This window comes from Giraffa tippelskirchi, chromosome 6 (genome assembly GCF_054371585.1).
Source record: "Giraffa tippelskirchi isolate mGirTip1 chromosome 6, T2T-mGirTip1v1.2.pri, whole genome shotgun sequence".
In the NCBI taxonomy this organism is placed as follows: domain Eukaryota; kingdom Metazoa; phylum Chordata; class Mammalia; order Artiodactyla; family Giraffidae; genus Giraffa; species Giraffa tippelskirchi.
In genome coordinates this window covers 165,083,573-165,110,298 of record NC_137280.1, presented here as the reverse complement: position 1 = coordinate 165,110,298, position 26,726 = coordinate 165,083,573, and the positions used below count along the sequence as shown (strand labels likewise).

Sequence of the window (26,726 nt, the reverse complement as noted above, 5' to 3'; positions counted from 1 at the left end):
CATCCATACATGACTATCAGAAAAACCATAGATTTGACTATATGGACCTTTGTTGCCAAAGTGATGTCTCTGCTTTTTAATATGCTGTCTAGGTTTGTCATAGCTTTCCTTCCAAGGAGCAAGCATTTTGAATTTCATGGCAGCAGTCACTATCCGCAGTGATTTTGGAGCCCAAGAAAATATATAACCTGTCACTTTTTCCCCTTCTATCTGCCATCAAGTGCTGGGACTGGATGCCATGAACTTAGTTTTTTCATGAAGCATATTCAGTTGTTATTCTCCTAGAGAAAAGTATATTTATTTTGTATTATTAGTAATACATTTAAAAAGTTTTTTTTAATGTGATTTACTTCATCCTTATCTATTGAAAATTTTCTATTTCAAAGTGTTTTACTGTGGTCACAATATGTTAACAGTAATATATGCTTGTCATTTATAAAGATATTGGGGATGTACTCAAAATTCTTATGATAGGGTGCTCAGTCAAAAAATTTGGAGACTACTGGTCTGGCGTCTGAGGCTGTGTCTTAGAGAGGAAGCTTCGGATACCACGGTGGAGTCCTGGGCTGGCAGGAAGCAGAACAGGGCGCTGGGCTGGCTGCTGCTGCAAGGCGGCTGTGAGAGGAAGTAAGGGGGAGAGAGGAGAAGGTAACACAGATAAACCGCAGACCTACTTGCCTAGAAATCAGCCCAGTGAAACGTGTATTTGTATTGTACTAACTAATCTAATGAAAGATAAACATTTGCAAATTTACACAAAAATCACAGAATTCAAGATTAGCTTTTTCTTTCTTTCTTTTTTTTTTTTTAAACCACCAGAGCTTGCAGTACTTCACATAAGTAATGCAAGCAAAGTCAGGTAGCAGGGTCAGTAACCATACAGTCAGTCTTGAGAAAAGTTGATGTTCCTCTTTTTATTACCTGGATAACTCTTCTCAGAGAAACAGTCAGCAGTTTTCTTCTAAATTTTTGGATCTCTTCTAAACTACAAGGCTGCAATATCATTCATTCTGTTGGGAGACGCTGAAGTGAGAATCCGTACTATGTATATACAAAAGCCAACTACTGTAAGCTCTTTCAGAAAAGGTCTAAAATGTTCACTTGTGTGTTTGTTTGAACATATCTATTCACCTGTGTTATTGTGCCCAATCATGTTTTTCAAACAATTGTTCTGTTTTTCAGTTAAAATGTTGCTTTAAAATGTCAGAACATATATTCCTTGGAATCAGGTTTGCCTCTTTCTTACCAGCACTTTTCAAAGGTTTGAACTTCAAAGAAACCTTGGTTTTTGGCCTTTACTATGCCTGCTCTGTTACTTGGCCCTGGGAAAAAAAAAAATGTAAATATCCTAATCAAGCATATTGATTGTGTAATTTATTTATGCATAATATCTTGTGAAGTTTTCCATGTGCAGACCTACAGAAATATAGGATATTAAATTTGAATGGTGTAATATTTTGTTGCTAGCCTTCCTTCTTGCAGAACTGAAATATATTAAAAAATAGATTGTTTTCAATATTCCTATCATGTGTCTCCAGTTTTAACTGTAATAAAAGTTATGCAGTTTCCAGTGGTAAATCCCTAAGTCTTCCTCATCTCTTGTACTCCTTTTATTTGACCTGTTCAGGTACGTGCATGCCTGCCAAGGCCATCCATTAGGCATTGTCCTAATGGGAGCATTTACAAGCATGCTTTCAAGCGTTCTCCTATTTCATTCAACAGCTATCACAAGTTGCTTAACATGATTTCTGCCTTCATGCAGTACTGCTGGTCCTTATTTTTCTAGAAACTTGCTTTTTACTTTCCACTTTTGTGTCTGTGACCCTGTCTGCAACTAAACACTTTTTATGGTGAACAACTATTGAAATTTTCTTAGTGATATTTTTTCTGAGGCAAGCCCTACTGATACCATTAACTATTAAGTCAGCAACTTGTATTCTCGGGGAATAGTCCTTTTGGCATTATAACAGATCATTCAACTTATCTGAAGAAAGATAACTTCTCTTCCTTTGTTTCCTTCTTCTGTCACTTTTTCCAGAGATCCCTGGGGACACATTTTTACTAGCATTGCTCTCCACACTCCTTTTTTAGAGCCCCTTCCATTTAAAAAGTCTAAATCTGAGACTGGAGAATTATTATTGATGGGTATTGTCTCCTCTCACCTTTAAATGAAAACATCTGGACTTGGGTGATTATTGTCATCTCTCCGGCTGTACTACCAGTTTCTCCCCCACCCCACCCCCGCTGTAGCCAGATCCAACCCCCTTTTCAACCAGTAAGTGCCCTACTTCTACAGGGCAAATACAATTCCTGCTAATGAAGGGGCTTGTTTCACGTACTTCCTCAAGATGTTCTAGTGTTATAAGCTCCTTCCCAGTTAAGACTAGGGTGAGACCAGGCAATTCAATCTACATTTAAGTGGCATTCAAACCTTCCTCCGTGAAGTGATAAATAGGGAAGCTAAAAGCAAAGTCAGTTCTGGATTAATCCCAGTGGCAAGCAGAGCCTCTCAAATTTTCCACTGACTATCCCCAAAATGAGAGGTAGAGTAAAGCCCTAATATTCCCAATGCCTAACCTGCCACCCAGGTAACAGCATAAGTTGCCCACCATAAGCCCAGGATTTTTTTTTGTCTTCTCAAACATTGTCCTTAAGCCATGGTATATCGTTGTTGACTTAATGTAAAGGTAATGGTTAAATTACTTGGCACCAGGTAGCATGAAAGGATAGGCCCTTGTTTACATTATGACTTAAAGAGAATTTATGAAATTCTGAGGGGCAAGAAAACTCTAGTGAAATCTAGAAAGCAACATTTTTTTGAACTGATTAGTTAAAAAACTATATTTTTGTGGGCAAACAGAAACAAAAGAATAATCAGTAATTGGAATGCTTACCACATTGGAAAAGATCTTGTTTTTATGGGTCATTATGTCTAACTCTTTAGAATCGTGAGAAAGGTCGATGGCTCTATGAACAAAAAGAATGAGACACTCAGAAATGTGCAACCCCGGCATAACGCAAGAAGCAGTGAAGTATAACATGATGTAAAAAATACAAGACAGACACAAAAGCAGAGTTTTGTTTTGTTTCGTTACACGTGTTTTAGTACTCACTAGCTGTAGCCTTGAAATGGAACAGTCTGTTACTAGGTCGCTACCCATGAACAGTCACAAACTGTATACAATTCGTAACTCCCCAGGCTGGACTCTAGAACTAGGAGGCATTTTCAGCCAGTGCTTTTTATTAACTCACTGTGATTTCTAATAAATTACTCAGTCCTCTTGCATAAACGATGATTACAACAATGTTTTGCTAATGACTCCACCATGATCTCAAAAGATTTTTTTATTGTAGGAGGGCAGATTGATTTAAATAGAGTCACTGTTCTAAACGACCATGCTAGAAATGTCACAGGGAGAGGCCAGCTGGGCTGCTCAAGCTGGTCTCAGGATGACATGGCCTCAGTGAGTCACATTTTCGAGGGCTTATTCCTTGGTTTTTGCAAGCCCAGAAGCTTTATTTTGTCAGGGTGTTCAGAGCTGATCATACACAAGGGTTGAAGGTTGTGCTAACCCAATGCACGAGGCCAGTGTGTAAACTATTTATTCATTTATAATCACAAAGTTAACTATCAACGGGCCTGGAAATCTAGGATATGTGGCCAGCATTTTCTTTTCCCTTTAGGTAAATCTACATGGGAAGCCCTTTGTTACCTTCTCAGTTCAACAGACATTTATAAAGCTCCTAAGGTACAGGACCTTTTGATTCCAAAGAGTTTACACTTTAATTAGAATTATGGCAACATTAAATTGTGTATGGAGACATTATTTTCCGGAGCAAACTGCAGTTAGTGAATGTATGCCTTGATCAGTTTTCTAAAGTTCTATCTTCTGATTGACAGGTTCAGCCCTTTGAAAGTAAAAGTGTTAGTCACTCAGTCTTGCCTGACTCTCTGCGACCCCATGTACTGTAGCCTGCCAGGCTCCTCTGTCCATGGGATTCTGCAGGCAAGAATTCTGGAATGGGTAGCCATTCCCTTCTCTAGGGGATCTTCTCAACCCAGATCTCCTGAACTCAGATCTCCTGCACTGCAGGCAGATTCTTTACCTTCTGAGCCACCAGGGAAGCCCAAAGGGCTGATAGCTGTCTGCATAATGGGATTAGCTGAGAAGATTATCCAGTAGCCATTCACAGTTTTGTTGTTGTTCAGTCGCTCAGTCGTGTCCGACTCTTTGTGACCCCATGGGTGCAGCACACCAGGCTGCCCTGTCCCTCACCATCTCAGAGTTTGCCCAACTTCATGTCCACTGAGTCAGTGATGCCATCTAGCCATCTCATCCTCTGTCCCCCTCCTCGCCTCCTACTTTCAATCTTTCCTAGCATCAAGGTCTTTTCCAATGAGTCAGCTCTTGAGAATCATGGAATTCTCAAAGGCATCACATTCACAGCCGCCTTCTAAGTATGCTTCTTAACAAATACTTCAAAGGAATTGATAACCTGCTGAACAGGTATGCAAACAACTGTGTATAATGCACCTGTATTTTGTACTTCTAGCTTCTCATATCAAGGAGTGACCTAAAAACTTGGAGTCTTCCAGAGCCAATCTGGACGCCATCACCACCCACTACTCAATAGAAGGGCATTTCTCGGGCAAATTCTTCTTAAAAACTTTATAGCCAGTTTAACCCAACATGCCCCGTCTCCTGATATCCTTATTACCGGCCCAACTATATCTTATCCTGATCATCTAGGTTTGCCCATACTTTGCTTTGTACCGAAAGTTTTCAGTTTACCTTGTGGAATTCCAATCTGAGTGGAGGAGGAGAACCAGACCATTACTTCTCCATCCTCCTGAAGAATTTCTGTTCTCTGAGATCCAAGAGAAACTAAACTCTCACCTCTCTCTCTCCTGTTGCTGTCTCTGAGTGGCTAAATATTACTATAGAAAGCCACAAAGCTCTGCAGATTAATGGTGCTACAAACTCATGGTCTCCATTCTTAAATCGGGCATTCGGTACTGCCTGGCAACCGTAGTTGATGCTGCTGTTTTCCAAAGTGGTCCAAGCCTTCTCACTGTCCACCATCTCTTCATCAGGGAGAAAAAGGAAGCATCAGGTAGGGAACTGTCTCAGCTTCCCACTGCTAAGCTGACAAATTTACATGCAGCCACATATATCCTTTTCTTTTTCCTTCAGTCACAGTGCAGTAAATGCCCTTTATCTTATTCAAGGCTAGTTGCTTTGGTGCTGCTGTATGGGCTTCCCCTTTTGACACTGGAGGGACTGCCTTCTATGTCCCTTTTCTTCTCCTGTCTTCACCGTTTACCTCCCTACTGTTCTTTACTCTCAGCATTTGTTAGTAAACATGTCCAAGTCTCCAGGTACTATTCTTTCCACCCCCTCTGGCTGGAAGCAACTTTTTAAAAAAAGTTTTGAGTTCTGAGATACTTAGTTCTTTAACTTGTCAGGCCTTGTATACTGTCTATAATAAATTTTCTAGTCTTTTAAAGAGACTCGTTTTAAGTGCTACAAACTTGCTCACCTGGAAAATGATTGTGACTGTTAGAATTCATATATTCTAACAGCTCTTATGGTTAAATGTTGTTTTCTTCTTTAAACTTTTAAATTATGAAATATATAAAAAGTACAAAACATAAATGTAAAGTTTACTATAAGACAAGCAGTCATTTAGTCAACATTCTAATAAGGAAATACCCCCAACCCACGTATCCCTTCTGGATCCTTACCTTCTCACACTTCAGAAGGTGACCACTTTTCTGAATTTTATGGTAATGATTTCTAAGCTTTTTTTTTTTTCTAATGAGTTTAACTCTTTCTTTGCCGAAGTCCTGCCCGTCTCTCATCTCCACCCTGCTCTGTATGCTGGAAACCTAGCTGCTGCTGCTGCCACCAAGTCGCTTCAGTCGTGTCTGACTCTGTGCGATCCCATAGACGTCAGCCCACCTGGCTCCGCCGTCCCTGGGATTCTCCAGGCAAGAACACTGGAGTGGGTTGCCATTTCCTTCTCCAGGAAACCTAGCTTGTGTAAACTATATCCATAGGCTCTTTTTCCTTTCTGCCTTTTAGTTGCATATAGTCAATGGGGAGATCAGAGGGAGTAGGATGAGAAAGGATATATTCCTTCCCTGGCTTCTACAGCATCTCTCCAAGGGCTCACTAGGCTGGTTTCAGTCACTGGGGTTAGCCAGAGAAATAGAAACAACGGGATACGTAAATTTGTGTGTACATACAAAAAATACTATATATAAAAGAGAGAGATTTATTTTAAGGAATTGCATCATGTAGTTGTGGAGGTTTGATAAATGCAAAACCTGCAGGTTAGGCCAGCAGTCTAGAGACCTAGGGAAGAGCGTATATCAAGTCTAAAGGCCATTTGCTGGCAGACTTCCTTCTTAGGGGAAGTCAGTCTTTGTTCCATTAAGGCCTTCGATTCATTGGATGAGGCTCACCAATATTATGGAGGGTGATCAGATGACACCACCCTTATGGCAGAAAGCAAAGAGGAACTAAAGATACTCTTGATGAAAGTGAAAGAGCAGACTGAAAAAGCTGGCTTAAAACTCAACACTCAAAAACCTAAGATTGTGGCATCTGGTCCCATCACTTCATGGCAAATCAATGGGAAAACAATGGAAACAGTGACAGACTTTATTTTCTTGGGCTCCAAAATCACTGTGGATGGTGACTGAAGCCATGAAATTAAAAGACGGTTGCTTCTTGGAAGAAAAGCTATGACAAACGTAGACAGCATATTAAAAAGCAGAGACATCACTTTGCTGACAAAGCTTTGGTTTTTCCAGTAGTCGTGTACAGATGTGAGAGTTGGACTGTAAAGAAGGCTGAGCGCCAAAGAACCGATGCTTTTGAAGTGTGGTGTTGGAGAAGACTCTTGAGAGTCCCATGGACTGCAAGGAGATCCAACCAGTCCATCCTAAAGGAGATCAGTCCTGATTATTCATTGGAAGGACTGATGCTGAAGCTGAAACTCCAATACTTTGGCCACCTGATGAGAAGAGCTGACTCTTTGGAAAAGACCCTGCTGCTGGGAAAGATTGAAGGAGGGAGGAGAAGGGGACGACAGAGGATGAGATGGTTGGATGGCATCACTGACTCAGTGGACATGAGTTTGAGCAAACTCTGGGAGATAGTGAAGGACAGGGAAGCCTCAGTCAGTTCAGTTGCTCAGTCGTGTCCTACTCTTTGCGACCCCATGGACTGCAGCACGCCTGATTTCCCTGCACTAAGTGCCCTAGTTTTTGGCTTTGATCCTGGGACAATTACAGTTACCAAGATATGTAATGACTATCAGTGATAATATAGGACAGTTGCTAAGGTCAGACACTCACAAAGTTTTGAAGATCTCTATTTCAACTCCCTCACTTTACTGACTAATAAATTTGAGCTGAGGGATTAAGTGACGGTAGTTCCTACAGGTGGTCAGATCAGGCCTGTCACTAATATCCCAGGGTCTCTTGACTTTAAATCTTAGGATTCCCATATTCACATCACATCATACCACATTATTTTTTATGATTTTTCCAAAATTATTACTGGTGTGATTTAACAAAAAACTCAATACTTTAGGTGGGAGAATGGATTGAGGGTGAAGAAATCTCTGAAAAATAAAGCTTTTACTGAGTTGACAAAATTTGAAAAGGTGTTAGCTTTGGGGATTAAATCTTTCTTCTGATACTGTTGCTAGGCTTTCTCCCTAAAAACCATCATCCATTTTCTTCGAAATGATGTCTGGCAGGACCTCTATCCCTTGGGCCTACAGTTTTCATCACAAATGAAGTCAAGCACATTCACCACCATTTGCTCTTGTCCAGGTGCAAACACCTGGGCCTGAGTGTCTGGGATTTTAGGCAGAAGAGCAGTTCTCTGGGATGGCGCTCAGCCTTCAAGGGCATGCAAAGTTTGGGGAGGAATAGGGTCTTGGACGAGAGGCCAAGACACCCTCTGCTAGCTGCCTGTGCCATATCCGGCTGTGGGCGGGGTACCTTTGCACAGGCCCTGAGGACTGGAACCCCCAACTCCAGGGGTTCTAGAACCTGCTGGAGGCTGGCGACTGGACCCTGTCCTGGGTTTCCTCATCCCAGGCCTGGCTTCAGCTCCGACACGTGGACATCACACGTTGCGGCACGTTCTGTGGAACCGGCCCACAGGTCTCTCATCACAGACGTGTGGAAGGGGGCACAGGCAGGTATTGGGGTGCCCCTTTGCAGCCAGGCTGCAGTGGAAGCAAAGGCTGCGGTCGGGAGGCCGGCGAGAGCCCCAAGGAGCTGCCGCGGTAGTGTCTGCACACCCGGGCGGCTGGGCAGCCTCCACCGGGCACCTGGCTTGCAGGTGGTCGAGGGGCACCCGGAGCCCCATGTGGAGCCTGCTCTTCCGGGAGAGCTGGTCCAGGTGGGGACAGTGCTCAGCGGGGTGGGTGCGGGCCGACGACTCGCCAAGAGCGGTCATCTTGATGATGGAGAGAGAAACGGATCTTTCTTCTTCATACTGGGCGAGGATGGAAACTCAACCAAGATGGTGTGAGTTACGGAGAATTACACAGTGAGCCTGAGGGTAAACTCTCTGCAGAATCAAGGTGAAAGGGAAAAAGTTGCTCAGTCGTGTCCAACTCTTTGCCACCTGATGGACTTTATAGTCCATGGAATTCTCCAGGCCAGGATACTGGAGTGGGTAGCCTTTCCCTTCTACAGGGGGTCATCCCAACTCAGGGATTGGACCCAGGTCTCCCACATTGGAGGTGGATTTTTTTTTTACCAGCTGAGCCACAAAGAAAGGCCAAGAATACCGGAGTGGGTAGCATTTCCCTTCTGCAGGGGATCTTCCTAACCCGGGGATGGAACCCAGGTCTCCCGCATTGCAGGTGGATTTTTTACCAGCTGAGCCACAAAGAAAGGCCAAGAATACCAGAGTGGGTAGCCTATCCCTTCTCCAGCAGATCTTCCCGACCCAGGAATCGAACTGGGGTCTCCTGCATTGCAGGCGGATTCTTTACCAACTGAGCTATCAGGGAAGCCCTACAGAATAAAAGTGCTGAGTTTTTTTAAAAAAACAAAAAAACAACTTACTGATTTTGCCTCAGAGATGAAGCAATAACTATATGAAGGGGCGTATGCCCTTGACTTAGTTGTTTTTCACTGTCTCACAGGCATGCTTCCTTGACATTCCATAAAGTGGTGGCCTAACCTTCTCAGTTTATACATGGCTCAGTTTCACTTGTTATAGTACGGGATTTATTACTGCATGGGATGACCTCATTTATTTGCTGTGTCTTCTCCTACTGTAATACAAGCTCTATGAGAGCGGCGATCCCCCGTTTTACTTACCACTGCCCCCAGTTTCTTGCACAGTGTCTGACGCGTTTACCAAACAAAAGCTTTTCAGACTCTGGCCTCCCACAGTTGACACCCTTTCTCATGCTTGCATAGAGACTTTGTGTTACTGCTTTCATAATATTTTATTTTTATTGTCTTTGAAACTGTTTTATATTACCCGTGATGAGGACTTTTCTTGTTCATTTTTGTGTCCCAGGTCCCTGGTATACAGTGGGCACTCAGATTTTGACTGAAAAAATGAAAGCTGTCCATAATAGAATTTCTGATCATATGAATCTTTTCCTAAACTTCTTAGACCATCTTAGAGTATTTCTCCTATTGTTATTGTCTCCTTTTTCTTTCTGCTCTTGAAAGTCACTCACTCCAAGTAAGAGAGGCAGCATGTTAGAGAAGAAAATTCAAAATTTTGAAAACAGAATCTAGACTTTGCCCTGCCACTTCCTCGGTGGGGACACTTTTTAAATTCCTCAGAGCTTGATTCCTCAAGCTGATGCAGAGATAAAGAATCCGCCTGCCAATGCAGGAGATGTGAAAGATGCAGGTTCACTTTTGGGTTGGAAAGATCCCCTGGAGTAGGAAATGGCAACCCACTCCAGTGTTCTTGCCTGAAAATTCCATGGACAGAGGAACCTGGCGGGCCACGTTATATGGGGTCGCAAAGAGTCTGACACAGCTGAGCAGCTGAGCATACACACACACACAGACATAGTAGAACTTATGTATGGCCCTCAGAATCATTTTGTTTTCTATCTTTAAATAGAATCTGAAGAAATAGTCTGGCTTTACTACATCCTTTAAAAGAAAAAGCTTGCCTTTCCAATCTTTTAACTGCCTAGATAATGCACTTTAGGTATGTTTAGTTTGGGGTTTTATCAACTTGTTTGTGTGAAAATTGAGTACTAACTACAAACTGATGGTGATGGTTCAGTCGCTAAGTCATGTCTGACTCTTGTGACCCCACGGGCTGTAGCCCGCCAGGCTCCTCTGTCCATGGGATTCTCCAGGCAAGAATACTGGAGTGGGTTGCCATTTCCTTCACCAGGGGATCTTCCCAACCCAGGAATCGAACCCAGGTCTCCCACATTGCAGGCAGATTTTTTCCCAGCTGAGCCACAAGGAAAGGCCAATACTGGAGTGGGTAGCCTATCCCTTCTCCAGCAGATCTTCCCGACTCAGGAATCAAACCCGGGTCTCCTGCATTGCAGGCGGATTCTTAACCAACTGAGCTATGAGGGAAGCCACCAACTACAAACTGGGCAGATGCAATTTAAGTCCTTGGTCGAGGGGACTTCATTTTAAACTAAAGGGCATTGTTATTATAATTATTGTCTATAGTCTTCATAGTTTATGACTGTAGGCAATTTATTATACTTTTAACTTGTAAGAATTATTTTTGTACAAGGTACCTTAGATATACTTAAAGAGAATTTGTTGTTGCTGACTGAACACCAGTGTTGTCTCGTGGCAAATTTAGATAAATTTGCACATGGTGAATTATATCTTGTCTAGGCTCAGCTCTAAAGAAATGTCATCAACTTGCTGTAGATGTGTTGGGTAAAAGAAAGAGTGAAATGCATCCTTTAGTGTTTTCTTAGCGCAGAACAGTTTTCTTTTTTATACCTAAGTAGAATTACATGGAATGACCAATTTTTTCTTTTTCATCTTGTTTGAATATTATTGCTTTGACCAGGGCGATCTGCTTAAGCATCTAGGCAATTAAGCTGTACATTCTGTGACTACAGGAGAAGGGACCAAAATACAAAATCTGTATTTTTAGTCATGCTTGGCAGACATTACAACATGAAGTAGATAAATCTGAGACTCTAACCAAAGGCCATAAAAATATGTGGACTATGGATACTTAAATGTGTTTAATATTGCTTTTCCTGAAAGGCTTCAATTTTAGATTGCCTATTTCCAAGGTGAAGATGTCTATCAGAAGATACACAGCTACTCAGAAACTCTTATTTGCAGTTATGTCTACAGATTTGATGAGGGAGCTGTAAGAAAAGATTTCAGTCTAAAACAGATTTATAACATAACCTTTCTCAGGCTAAAATAAGATCTTTTCAATCAGAATATTTTATCTCATATGTAGTTACTTTTTTCAAGGGTTATATAGAATACAATTGTGAAACATTCACTTCAAAATCCGAGCAAGTTACTAATGAAAGAAATGGCTTTTCTTGGTCCACAGAAGATAGCAAATAATTTGATTCTGTGCCGCTGGATGTGAGTTCCAGTAGAGCAGCTGTTTTCATCTATTTTATTCACTACGCTATCACACAATAGTTGTTTATTTAATATCTAATGACTGAAAGACATACCCTTACCGTTATTACTGGAATAACCTTAATGATCATTTTTTTACCAAAGTTGTTACAGCAGTTTGTTCATCAGGTTATTTCCTTTCATTGTTTTTATTAAATATTGAGAAGATACATTTATAAATTGCTGCAAGAGATCAAGATAATAATACTTTGATACCTGATTAAGTTTTAGAAAAAATACACTGCCATTACCTTCAGAATCCTTGTATGCCCTTGTGCAATCCCATCTCTTCATTCCTCCCTGAGAGGTCGCAAGCACTATCCACTATTTTACGTTTATGCTTCCCTTCATTTTTTCTCTGTAGTTTTACCACACGTATGTGTACGCCTAATACATTGCTTAGTTTTGAGTGGTTTTGAATTTCATATAAGTGGAACCATGCTTGACTTTTTTTTTCTGTATCTTGCTTCTCCCATTCAAAATTACTGCATTACTGCGATTCATTCATTCATGATGTTGTATGTAGCTATAATTCATTCAGGTTTACTGCTGTAGAGTAACCATAATGGAACTGTTATGATTTATTTATTAACTTTGTAGTTGAAGAATGGATGTTTGAGTTGTTCACGATTTCTTGGTATTACAGTTAGTGCAGCACTGAGCATTCACGTGGCCTGAGTCCTCCCTTGTAAAGCCCAAATAATGACGACAGAGGCCTTTGTAGTTCCTTCAAGCTGGCTTCCATGTCCTCCTCATAGGGCCCCATTAATCTTCAAAAAGCCTTCTTCCTTTCTGGCCTGAGATCTCCCTGCTTCATCTTGTATTTCTGCTGCTGCACACTGCTATCAGCTATTTCTTCAAGGAATCCTGGTTCCTAGTAGAAGGGGGGGTGGTATTTTAAAGCCTAGGATCTGGGTGTTAGATGTGCTCTTTTCTACTGGTGGGAGGGTGGGGGTGGGGAGGGGGGCAGTGTTTCTAACCGTACTGCTAGAAAAAAGGTATTTTTAAAAATCATGAGTTTATGATGATCTTGTCAATTCTGGTTAACACTATGGTGTTTTACTTTGTTCTTTGATTTTTTTTTTTAATTTCATAGTTTTACTGTATTGTACTAAAGGAGCAGCAGGATGGTTATACAGTGTTCTCTCTCATTCCATTTTGAAAATCTAAACTACTTGCAAATTCTTAAGAATACCTTTACCACCAGATTAGAACATTAAGTATAATAACCAATTTCTTAATAAGTAAAGTCTCACAAATTAAAATACATTTAAAATAGCTTTAAATGCATTCTTCACAAGTAAGTCAGCATATATTTTTGTATCATGTTCACTCATGCTTAAGAATTAAAGCAAGTATATTACTATGATGGAAATATGGGAAAATCTCTCATTCATGCAATATCAGTTCAGTTCAGTCGCTCAGTTGTGTCCGACTCTTTGCGACCCCATGAACCGCAGCATGCCAGGCCTCCCTGTCCATCACCAACTCCCTGAGTCCACCCAAACCCATGTCCATTGAGTCAGTGATGCAATCCAGCCATCTCATCCTCTGTCGTCCCCTTCTCCTCCTGCCCTCAATCTTTCCCAGCATCAGGGTCTTTTCCAATGAGTCTGCTCTTCACATCAGGTGGCCAAAGTATTGGAGTTTCAGCTTCAGCATCAGTCCTTCCAGTGAACACCCGGGACTGATCTCCTTTAGGATGGACTGGTTGGATCTATACAAGGATAATATTTCAAGTTGAAGGGAAAAAAAACCCAGTCTTATTTTTTTTTAATGTATCCATATATATATAATCACCTACATGATAGATAAAGAAACCTATGAAGTTTCCCAAAAGTCAGATATATATTTTCAGTTCATCTGAAGCACCTGATATCTACAACTAATTTATAACTACATGGCATTTCAATAAAACAAAAATGAGCCCTATGAATTCCTATAAACAAAAGCTTCCAATGGACTAAGGACAGGAAGTCATTAATACAATCATTTCAAGGATTATGGTTGTTCCTTAAGGAGTACAAGTTCAAACCTGTCAATACCAGAGGTATCATTTTATATTAATTTATACATAATTCCATTTAAGTTCTTTATCAGAGTATAATATATGAAAAGGGCTTCCCTGGTGGCTCAAATGGTAAGGAATCTACCTGCAGTGCAAGAGAGGCAAGAGACTCAGGTTTAGTCGCTGGGTTGGAAAGATCCCTTGGAGAAGGGAATGGCAGCCCACTCCAATATGAAAACAGTCTTTCCACAAGCAAAAAAAAAGGGATATTACTCAGCCATCAAAAAGAATGAAATAATGCCATTTGAAACAACATGGAGGGACCTAGAGATTATCGTACTAAGTGAAGTAAATCAGACAGAAAGACATATTCTGTGATAACACATATATGGGATCTTAAAATATGATATTAATACAAACGAACTTACTTAGAAATAGACTCACGGACCTAAAACACAAACTTACCGTTACCAAAGGGAAAAGGAAGGGGAGGGATAAATTAGGAATTTAGGATTAACAAATACACACTACTATATATAAAATATTGGGCTGGTCAGAAAGTTCATTCAGGTTTTTCTGTACCAGTATGACCTTTTTGGTCAACCCAATAAATAAAAACAAGGGTCTACTGTATAGCACAGGGAGGTATATTCAATATCTTGCAATAGCTTATAATGGAAAATAATCTGAAAAAAGAACATGCACACACACACATACATAAACACATATGAATCACTTTGCTGTATAACTGAAACATTGAAAATCAACTATACTTCAATTAAAAATATAAAGCCACTCAAATCATTTGTAGATCTTGTAACCAATTTGATATACAACTAATTTTTTCCAAATTATTTTCAATTTTTAGTTGGGGATTACTTTTTATAAGGAAATATTTGAAAAAATTTACATATATAGTCTTTTGATCTTTACTGCATTGTATATTTTCACTTACGCATGTATTTATCAGTACTAAATCCATGAGCTGGTACACTTATTTTATTTTCCATTCTCAGGTATATAAAATAGTAGACTGCAGTTAATCTACTCAGTATTATTTAGCAAAAAAAGTGTAAAGGAAAATCAAAGACAAGTGTTCTCAGCGTACCTATTTCGTTATAGAGCTCATCTTGAATTAATCCAGTTAATTATTTGGGTTATGTCACTATCATGGGAAACTCAGATAAAATGTAGTACTTTGTACGTGGAGAAAAAACATTTTCTTCCTACGGTGTTTAACAAACATTATTGTTTGTATGTAATGTATCTTAACTGTTTTGCATTTACATATCAGTTAATTGACTCTATGAAGATTTTGGTAGGGCTTCCCTGGTGGCTCAGAGGGTAAGGAATCCACCTGCAGTGCAGGAGACCTGAGTTCAATCCCTGGGTTGGGAAGATCCCCTGGAGAAGGAAAAGGCAACCCACCCCAGTATTCTTGCCTGGAGAATCCCATGGACAGAAGAGCCTTGCGGGCTATAGTCCATGAGGTTGCAAAGAGTCAGACACAACTGAGTGACTCACACAGACACACACACACACACAGACACACACAGACTTTTTTTTTCCAGTTTCATAATTCATTATACAAATTGAGTATCACATGGTGAGTTTTCACATTAGCTTCTTCAAGCATGGAACTTAACAGATAATGTACAGTTCAGAATCTGTTTATGTTGCTTTTACAGCTGGAGTTTTTTTAGACCTTACCTTGAAGTCTAAGGATATCAAAGCAATACCTCTGTATGTGGCCAGCACACAATTCATTCTCCCTGTGAGAGTGTAAGAGTTTAAATATTTTTTGATACCAGTGAAATGGAACTAGGCATCAGTTTCTGGACCCCCATGATTTCAGTCTTCCAAAAGGCTCAAACTCCACGACCTGTGTCCTTCACAGCAAGCCGCTGCCCCTCAATCCCTCTGGAAGATTCCACCTCCCCCTCACGCATTCAATCATTTACACAGAATTTGTTAATGATTAAAATTTTCATCCTGCCTAAGACATAAGTAACAAATTGCAGAAGGATTCTTTACCTGCTGAGCCATCAGGGAAGCCCCATTAAGGACATATTTTTGTAAAACTGTAAAAGCATTATCTAAGTATTGGAAATATAAACTTGAGCCGACCAAAGACCCTGAGCTCGTGAAGTTTATATTGTGATGTAAGAAACAGACAACAGGAAATCTGACTTGCCCAGTTTTCTATCATCTAACCAACTTCAGAAGTTCCTAAACTATATGCCAATACTATTGTTGCTAATTCTGTCCTCTGTGTGGTCTGTCATTTTACTGGAACTATCTGAAGACTTCCATCAGTCTTTCCAGGTCTACTTCATATTAATGGTACTCAACTGGGATTATAGAATATAGTTATTAAATCATTTTAAAGGAGAAGCAAAATGAAATACCTTTGAAAATCTGTATTTACAAGATGTTAGCAGGTATTTATTTTTCATGTTAAAAAGATGATTACTGGTGGGGATGTAAACTGATAGTGACATAGCCAATATGGAGAACAGTATGGAAGTTCCTTTAAAAAGTAAAAATAGAACTACCATATTATCCAGAAACCTCACTACTGGCATATACCTAGAGAAAACCATAATTCAAAACAATACCTGAGTTCCAGTGTTTATTGCAGCACTGTTTATAATAGCCAGGACATGGAAGCAACCTAAATGTCCATCGACAGAGGAATTAATAAAGAAGATGTGGTACAGATATACAATGGAATATTACTCAGCCATTAAAAGGAACGAAATGTCTCATTTACAGAGACATGGATGGACCTGGAGACTGTCATACAGGGTGAAGTAAGTAAGAGAGATAAAAACATATAATATTAATGCATACATGTGGAATCTAGAAAAATGGTATAGATGATCTTATTCGCAAAGCAGAAATAGAGACACAGACATTGTATGACAGAAAGGGGTGGTGGTGGGATGATTTGGAGATCAAGATTGACATATAAATACTACTGTGTATGAAATAGATAACTAATAAGAGCCCAGTGTATAATACAGAGAAATCTACTCAGTGTTCTGTGGTGATCTAAATGGGAAGGAAATCCCCCCAAAAGGGATATATATATGAGGACTTCCCAGGTGACGCTAATGGTAGAGAATCTGCCTGCCAATACAGGAGACCTGGGTTCAATCCCTGAGTCAGGAAGATGCCCTGGAGAAGGACATGGTAACCCACTTAAGTATTCTTGCCTGGAGAATCCCATGGACAGAGGAGCCTGGCAGGCTATAGTCCATGGGGTCACAAAGAGTCAGACATGACTGGAGAGACTTAGCACATATATATATACACACACACACACACACACATATGGCTGATTCACTTTGTTGTATAGCAGAAACTGACACAGTGGTGTAAAGCAACTATATTCCGATAAAAAAGAGGATATTGTTAGACTAAAAGTTAAACATTTGCAGTCACTCTAAAAAAAGATGATTCTTTACCTTACAGGAGGATTTATCTAGGGTTAGTTATTATACTTTTAAAGACTAAAGTTCCCTTAGTACATTTCAAATAATTCAATTTATAAACATCCTATTTACATACAAGCTACTTCAAAATTGTAATTCAAATTTCTAAGTATGGGAATACTCAATCATGAGTTGTAAATAATAACAAATAATTAAAGATAGCCACTGACATTATTTCATCTAACTTTGTCTATAATAATGTAATATATGTAAGGATATAGGCATAAAATATGATTAAATAAAGCCCAAAATATTAAATATTATCAGATATGGCCACAAATGTAAGTAAGGGAAGATGGGGTTTTGTTTTTTTTTTTTACTTATCACCCCATCTTTTTCCATTGCTTCCTTTCCAGGGAGAAGGCCATTAAGAAAGAAAAGATGAAAAGAATTTCATTAGCATAACTAAGAACAGAATCAGGTAAACTTGGAGTACGGGAAATATTAACATGATATGTTTTCCTATAGATTTTTAAATTTTACAGGATGCCTAGGAGGGTGAGAATGGATGAAAAGAAAACTAGGTGAGACAATTGGGAGCTCGGACATTGAGGATGGTAGATGGAAAAGAGATTTCGGGAGCTGATGGGAGTGGAGAACACGGCGGCCAAGAGAGAAAGGAGGTCCTAACGGGTGTTTCTCTGGTAGGCTCTGATAGTCAGGCATCCTAATAGTGCAAATGAAGGGTTTCATTTTCTTGTAGACTCCCAGTTCGTGTGTTTGTCACTGTATAATAATATTTTCTTTCTGGCAGTAGATTTCACTTTCCAAATTCTCTTTAGCATCAGCTCTGTGATGGAGGGAAGCAGGTGCTGTTCAGGGACAGAGAGGTGGTTATGCCGTGATGGAGAGTGTTATCACATCTTGGACTGGGTGAAACCTGGGGATCTGGCAAGCATCATAAGCTGGAAGGATCCTACGATGATTTCTCTTTTCCTGGTCGTTCCCTTACACAGACCTCCAGCAGCCAGTTTTATGCTTGCTGAAGAAATCCATCTAGCTACAGTTAAATATAAAAGCTTCAAATTAAAATGGATTTGAGTTGACCAACTAGCTCATCCACACTAAAATATAACCTCTTTGTGACCCTGTGGACTGTAACCTGCCAGGTTCCTCTGTCCAGGGGCAAGAATACTGGAATGGGTTGCCATGCCCTCCTCCAGGGGATCTTCCCAACTCAGGGATCGAACCCGTGTCTCTAAGTTGACCTTCAGTGGCAGGCAGGTTCTTTACCGCTGGTTCCCCCTGGGAAGCCCAAAATATAATCAAGTCTGCATGACATGCAGTTCTTTCCAGCTTTGACAAGGGGAAAATAATGGTCGTCTGAAGTGGGAAAGTACTCGAAGGGACAAGGATGAAGAAAACAAAAAGGTGAGATTTTAAAGAAGGCAAACCAAAGACTTCATGATTCTGCCTTGGTCTGACCTAGTGATCCTCATCTGGGTGAAGGAAAAACAGCCTGTGCAGAAGATGCTTTCTGAGTTAACTGCTGGTGTTTCTTTTCCGCTTGGCATCAAAGGTGAAGCATTTCTTCTAAAGCGTGTGCCAACTCTTTCCAAAGGGAGCTTTGTTCTCAGATGATCCAATAATTGAAGTATCACTGCAGAAATTGAGACAAAATTCAATTCGTATTGCAGAGCTCCTTAGTGTGCTTCATTTTTGACTCTCATTTCTCCTCCCCTTGTGTCTCCAAACACACTCTTCCTCTTTTTAAGCCCAGAATGATTTCAGAGGATTCTGTAGCAAGTTCCTAGAGGCCCATTGTGCAGTAACAAAGAATTCCAGCAAATTCTTTGCTAGAACTGCAGGTTCTGTCCTCACTTGCTTTCCTGAGTGGGAAGGCTACCCTCACCCCTCACTAGTGGCAGAGGAGGATGGCCAGTGCCCAGGCCTGCAAGCTTGCTGTGAACTAGGAACTCAACATGCCAATCAAACCTGTTGGGTGGATATGTGGGCAGGTGTTGAAGAACTTTTCTGGAAGAAGTATGCACGCTATTCTTGTGAAGGGGATGGGGGTATGGAAACTGGGAGTTAAATCCCCAAGGTGGACCCAGCGTTCCGTGTTCTTTTGAATTATGTCTAGGAGATTTTTAGTTAAGCCTATTTTTACCCCTTAACTTCTTTTTGTCTTAGTTGAGGGGATCCAGAAAGTAATCATGGACCTTATAGATGAGTTTAAAGATGAATTCCCTACCATCCTCAGATTATCACAGTCTAATCAGGTAATGTGATTTTATAACTTTGAAAAGGATTGTAAAATGTATATTGTATTTTTAGTATCATACCAATTATTGAATTTGTGATTATGAGATCAGTATTTGAAACTCAGGAAAACATTCCTTTCACCTCAGAAAAACACCACTTCAACTCTGACTCATTGGAAGGAGTCTATGTAAAGCAGAAATATTGTGGGCAAGGAAGTGAGGTAGATAGAGGAATTAAGTTTAAGGACAATCACTGTACCATTAGATTGGAAATCTAGAACAGTTTCATAGCTACAGTTACAACCTAGTTTACTTAATATTTGCTTAATGTAAAAATCAGAAAAATACCTGGATATACTTTGACTAAAATCTGTGGTAATTAAGTAAGTGAAGAAATATAACTGTTATAAATTATATCACTGGAGAGGTAACTATGGCTTGAGTGTGTGTTTTAACGTGGCAAGAAAATAGCGATAATCAATTTCAACAAAGTATATATGCATATGTTTTAAACACCTGTTCCAAAAAAGGTTTTAGATAAGATATGGGGGTGGAAGGAGCTAGGTAGAGAATCATAAAGACATTTGGTCAGGAAAAGGTAACATTTATTTAGGGGACACATGTAACCTAATTTACTCAAAAGTACACAACTCTTACTGGAAGAATGGTTTCAGTCATTTTGGCCACAGTCAGAATAAAATATGTCGTAAAGTTATATGGTACAGTAACAACCTGCTTATCCAGAAATCAGGCTTTTGGCAATGTCAACATGGGGAACATAACACCTGAAAGTAAACAAAAGAGTACTCTGAGTAATACAGTAATCACAAAGTCTGTATATTTCGTTCCAAAGGAGAGGTACCTTTAACCATTCATTCAGACAGCTGGCATTAGACATTTAATAAATACTGTGCCTGGATCTGGAAGAAGGAATACAGAGATACACAAGACAGCATTCCTTCAGTCAGTGAGCTTAATCTAATGGATACAGAGTTATAAACAAGTAATCGCAATGAAATATGGTATGCTGCTGCTGCTAAGTTGCTTCAGTCATGTCCGACTCTGTGCTACCCCACAGACGGCAGCCCACCAGGCCTCCCCGTCCCCGGGATTCTCCAGGCAAGAACACTGGAGTGGGTTGCCATTGCCTTCTCCAATATGGTATGAGGCATATACAATTTAGACGAAGGAATGACTCTACATACAGCAGAGAAGACCTCATGGAGGAAAGATGCTTAAACTGGGTCTCAAAGAATGAATAGGAGTATTCAAGGTGAAGAAAGGGATAAAATAAGTGGGTAGGAACAGGGGAAAATATTCCAATGGAAGTACTGTCGTGCCAAAAAAGTATGAAATGTTATAGCATGTTTCCAGAATGTCAAGTAAATTTGAATAAATGGCATCACCCTTAGGGTCTTAACTTTGGGAACGGGTGATACTGAAATATAAGTATCTGGATGCACAGTGGTAACATGGCATCTAGATGGTGGTTGGCTAAGTAGGGTAGGATAAGTCTTAAGGCTCTAGTGGGCAAATCAGACTTTGTAATTCTATATTTTAGTCTTAGTAACAAATTGCTTCCTTTTATGTGTATTCCCATAGTCTTGATATAAATTATTTTGAAACATGAGAGACTTTTCTTGGCTATGCTCTGGATTATTAAGGAAAAGAGCTGCTTGGTCTAGGAGATAAAATGGTTATGGTCAGCACAGTAGTGGCAGTAATTATTGAGAAAACTTCAAAGTAAAGTCAAGGAAGCTTAGGCCTGGAAAGTCCTATTGTCCTTCCAAGGTGTGCTTCTCCCACCATTGCCAACATTAGAGAAACTGGGTTTTATTTAATTAAAGCTGCAACTTTCTTTAGTTTCCTTCATCCCTTCCTATCCTCTGCATAGCCTTATTATCACTGGAGCCATAAATATGCTTTATGGTGAAATAGATTGATAGTCTGATCCCCAAAGAACTCTAAGTTCCTATTTCCAACTCACTGAAGCCATTTCCTTGTAAGAACCACGCCCCACTGTTGCAAAGAAGAATATGAACATAGTTAAAGTTATTTTATTTCTCATTTTCAAAGCACATTGTTCTTTTACTACCATTTACTCTGAAGAATATGTTGCTGAGATTGGCAGGAAACCTGAGTAGTTAGGGGATATTGTAGCACATTAGGTTATTTGCTCTTCAAAAATAAATTATCCAGAAAACAAGGCTAATATTCTGTTCTTGACTAGATTATTGTTAAAAGTCAGATTATAAATGTTGCAGATTTTATTTCTAGTATGGTCCATAGCTCCCAAACATCCTGAAAGGACTGATTTTAAGACTGCTTAGAGGGTTTTAGTAATTGGGCTGTATTTTAAATTTCTATATTTTTTGATTAGTATTTAAATCTTTTTTTTTTTTTTTTAATTTTAGGCACCTGTTTAGGAAAAAGCTATGTTGCTGGCCTGGGGAAAAAAAAAAAGATTTGATGGGAGTGATGGTAGAATTTTTATAGAAGAATATACCCAGAATAATGGTTATTAAATAGTTCTTCATGGCTAAAGATTTTTAAGGACATTGTTGTTCTCCCCTGGGGCTGGGGAAAGTTAATTTTAGAATTTTGGCTTAAGGTTCTGGCTTCTGAAGTCTTGTACTGTCCACTTCCTCCCTTCCAACCAGCCCAGACCCCAAAATGTTCAGTATCCATATCTTTTAGTAAAAAGTAAGTTTTTAAGGTTTACACTTGCAAATTGCAAGTGACTTCTTTTTTTTTTTTTTTTTGCAAGTGACTTCTATATGAGGACTTTAAAATACTAAACGTTTAAGTTTGAACAAATAAAAAATGCAGCTATAATTAGGGAATTAAAATTTTTTAGTTCAAATAATCTTTACTTGGATAAGAGAAATTTTTTATGGTAAATAAGGTCAAATTTACTTATGAAAAGTAGTTACATAACCCCCTTTTTTGTGATTATCTTGCACTTAACTGTGTACTATAAAACTGAGGATTGTAGACAGAGCACATTAGGATCCATGCAAAAACTGGATTTTTACATCTGTAGATACATTTTTCTGAACTCTATGCTTTCTCTCTTTTTTTTTTAAACATGTGGTACAAAAAGGGCTGGTACGACCAAATCAGTTTTCTTTTCCCATTGTGCAGCAAGCCTAATGCTGAGATGCTGAAATTTGCAGCAGAGAAGGGGTTTATTCGTTAAGACAGAGACAGAAGAACACATCTCCAATCCATCTCCCCAAAGGCAAGGGGCTTGGGATGTACATGGTGAAGAGTACTGGGTAGTCAGAGGTGCAGGTGAGGGTGTTTGGAGGCAGGAAAAAGGTGAGGTAATGTCTGCTGTCTGTAGGCATATCTGAGTTATATGATTCTTCACGGGATGCCTGTTGAGAAAATGTTGGTGTTAGCATGATCTGAGGGTGCAGCTTTTGGCCCCCATTGCACACCCGAACAGGCCCAGTTGAATGGCCGTGTGATCTTGACTAGTTTGAACTGGGAAAGATTAGCTCCATGTTCCTGAAGCAACCATTCCTAGCAAGCCATATGTCAGAGGTGTGATCTATAGGGGGCAGTTAAAGGAGTCTTGTGATATATTTGTCTAAGCCATGTGACACTTGGAAGGTACACAATTTGCAGAAACAGTTAAGGCAAGCTTGATCAGTGAAGGCAGATCAATGAAGCAGAGGGTGTTTTGTTTTGTCTTTTTTTTTTTAAAACAAACAAGTACTTCCCTGCTTTTCTGTAAGACTAGCTCAGGAATTGTTAGTCGCCAGTTTCTGTTAACCCTATGGGGTACATCTTCAGAGTGGGCTTTTTAACCCCATGGGGCACAGTTTCACTGGGGATATACCAGTGATGTCTGGAAATTGCTTGTATTGGTATATATTGGAGTTTCTAAGTATAATGAGAGTAGAACTGTAGCTAGAGTGTTCTGTAATTCAGTTGTATTTTTGTCCTTGATGAGGTTTGTTTTTTTTTTCGTGGGGCACTATCATTATTGGGAAAGTTGCAGAGCACATTGTATACTAAAAACTTCCTAGATGGTTTCTTACTTAATATTTGCTATATTTTCCTAATGTTTCTCAACATTAACTTGTTATATTTTTCATTCACTCATTTGAATAAATATATTTACAGAGCATCTACTGTTTGACAGTCACTATTCCAGGCACTGGCAAAGGATCAGTGAGCCAAACAGATATAAAACACTGCTGCCATAAAACTTATATCCTAAAATAAAACCCCCAAACTTATATCCTAGTCAAGTATAAGAACAGTAAACAAGGAAAATAAACTACATACTATGTTAATAGTAGGTCTTAAGGAGAAGAAAACATATAGCCAAAAAGGGATATGGAATGTAGGGGTGGGATGGGAGAACAATTGATGAGTAAGGTAGGGTGACCAAGCGGGTCTTAGTGAATAAGTGATTCTTGAATTGAGACTTGAAGGAAGTGAGGAGCAAACCTTGGTGTCCTTGAGGACTAGAATGGCATCGTTAGTTCAGAGTTCCTGAGATGGGGGTGTACTTAACAAGTTCAGCAAGTAATGAAAGAGGGCAAGGGAGAGAAAAAGACGATGAGGCCAGGGAGAGAAAGGAAAGGCAGTCTTTGTAGACCATTGTAGGTACTTAGACACGTGCACTGAGTGTATCAGGAGGCCACTGAAGTGCTTGAGTAGAAAACCAAGATCGGGTCTGATGTAAGGTTTAATTGTGTCTCTATGGCTGATGTGTTGAGGAACAGAAAGAAAGTAGATGAGGGTGGAAGCAGGGAGTCCATTGAGGAGGCTAATTTTCAAGTCTGGAGAAAAGACGATAGTGGCATATGAACATTAATGGAATGAGTTGTTGGTACTGGGGCTGGTGAGAAGTGGTCAAATTCTGGGACTGTTCAGAGAAAGAATTGAATAAGATTTGCTGACAGACTGGTTTCAGAGATGTAGGGTAGTAAAAAGCCGGTGTTAGTAGAAATTGGAGTTCAGCGTTAAAACTGCTGATGACAGAAAAATGGGCACCACTCTGGAAAAAAGAAAAGAGGAAAGCAGGATGTGTATTCAAAGAATGGAGCTCAAATAGTGGAATCTGGAGCAGGATTCTTGAATCAATCTAACTGATGCTGAGTTTCTTTGGTAAATGGTCTTTAAGTCCCTTTGTTTATCTCTGAGGTGGTGGTGGTGGTTGGGAGCTGGACTTTCTTTTCTGACATTTGGTGGTTTGCTCAGATGATGGTGACAAAAAGAATCATCTGAATGTGCACACTTTGCAACTGATTCCAGGATGCTTAGGCTGAGAGTCAAAAAATTTTAAAGAAAAAAGAAAGAAATGAGGACTTCTTAATTTGGGTTCAACATTTAAATTTACACATGTGGTTTGATAAGAAAATACATAGCATAAAAGTGAAAAGAAAGTGAAGTCGTTCAGTTGTGTCCGACTCTTTGCGACCCCGTGGACCTCCATCCATGGGATTTTCCAGGCAAGAGTACTGGAGTGGGGTGCCATTTCCTTGATAGCAGACAAAAAGGAAAAGCTGGCACTTCAATGGGGAAGAACCTTTTATTTAAAATTTTCTGCTAGAGCTAATTTAAAAAGTAACTCACTGAAAGTAAGAGTGAATTGGAACCATCAGCATAAACTGGTGACTTTTTTTTTTTTTAAAGAATATCTCCTTCTGCATTTTAAGAAATATAAGTAGCCTTTTCTCTGCTGTCACCTTTGTATTCTCAGAGCCATGAAGAACCACTCAACATGCACCCCTGTGCCCAGATTTGGTTTTTAATACTGTTCTTCTTAAAAGCAATGATGGTCTTCTTGGGAACAAACTGATTCCATGTTTTGTGGCAGGGAAAATAAAAGGGATCAGAAACATTTTGTTGTTAAAAGTAATAATTCTTTCAGTTACCTAGGAAAGTATCAAAATGTCTTCCTTAGGCATTTTAAAATGGAAATGGAGTCATCAAATTGTAACCATTTAAGCATTAAAGGAAACAAAGATGATATTAATTAGGAAGAGACTGAGTCTGTTGGAAAATGCCATAAACTCAGGAGGAGACTAAAATGAGAAAGATAACCAAAAATGCAATAAAGCTTTACTATAATGCACACTTGAATTTTTAAAAATATTGTTTATAATAAATGCTGTATTTTTGGTCAACACAAATTCTATGAAACTTACAGGAGAGTTTTGATTAGTAGATTATCAATTACAAATAGGCTTATTTTTCTACAGACATAAAAACTCAGACAATTTTGTAAAAGAGGGGAAAGTTGAATAGATCAATCTAGTGTAATGTTTGAAAGAATGCATCAAGATTGGTTAATCGAAGTAAGCATACAAAGTCACTGAATCCAGGCCAATACAGATCACCAAGCTTTTGTAAAGGAACTTGACAAAATAAGGACAGGGAAACTACAGAATGTTAATATTTTGCAGCTGAAAAAATGAAGGTCCCTAAAACACTAGTGACCACATAGACAAGGTTTCAGTAACGGTGGGACTGCACATACCCCATTTCTGTTTGACCTGGCAATATGGCCCTCACCATCTGATTATAAATTATAATGAGAGAAAACACAGTACAGTCAGCCCTCAGTACCAGGGATTCAACAAACCTCTGACTGAAAATATTTAGGAAAAAAAATTCCAGTAAGTTCCAAGAAGCAAAACTTAAGTTTGCTGATTGCAGACAACTATTTACATAACACATTGTATGAGGTTTTACAAGTAATCTAGAGATGATTTAAAGTATAAAGGAGGATGTGCCTAGGTTATATGCAAATACTGTGCCGTTTTATATGAAGGACTTAAGCATCCACGGATTTTGAGATACTTGGGGGTCCTAGAACTAACTCTTCCACATGGGATACCCAGGGACAGCTGTAAATTGTAATTGGAAGTAAAATCAAACTTTTTCCAGCTGCTCCGCCTTGAGGAGGAGTTGGGAGGAAGAGTCAGAGCAGCTGAGCGTAAGGTCACAAGAGATTGAATCTGTTTGTGCAGGAACTTGGGATACTGCAGACCATGTGATTTCTCGTCAAGGTGTGCTTGCGGCCAGCTTAGATAATATCAAGTGATTGCACCTGTGTATTTGTTGTGCTTGTTCTACCTACCATATAACTGCTTGTAAGGACTGCTGTGCTCTAAAGAGGCTTGGAATTATAGCAACTGTAGCAGCAGCTTAGCCCATCCTCTACTGTTCTGTTGACTAGGAGGATTGAGACCACAGGTGGGCTAATGGGACTTTTCAGCAGAGTTAATAGACTAAGCCACACTAGGACACCAGATGTTGCAGAAATACATCTTCATTGACAGGCTAGAACAGCTTTTGATTATCTCCAATGACAAATGCTGAAGAATAAGAGAAGTACTGAAATTTGATGACAA

At 39.6% G+C, this 26,726-nt stretch overlaps 1 protein-coding gene and 1 pseudogene across 4 annotated transcripts in view; one reads left to right on the top strand and one right to left on the bottom strand.

Annotated features, from left to right (window-relative positions):
- SPATA9 (spermatogenesis associated 9) overlaps positions 1–26,726 on the top strand; it is a 49,907-nt gene that overhangs the window by 8,022 nt on the left and 15,159 nt on the right. For 2 of the 4 annotated variants that reach the window (XM_081498770.1, XM_081498771.1), the window contains 2 exons: positions 17,500–17,564; positions 19,277–19,365. In XM_081498770.1, the coding sequence (XP_081354896.1) occupies positions 19,300–19,365 (66 nt within the window). In that variant the 5' untranslated portion in view covers positions 17,500–17,564; positions 19,277–19,299. Of the gene's footprint in view, positions 1–17,499; positions 17,565–18,966; positions 19,127–19,276; positions 19,366–26,726 lie in introns of those variants that run through there. The other 2 variants (XM_081498769.1, XM_081498772.1) reach the window with 1 other exon arrangement.
- LOC145509414 (ATP synthase F(0) complex subunit k, mitochondrial pseudogene) lies at positions 15,318–15,485 on the bottom strand (annotated as a pseudogene).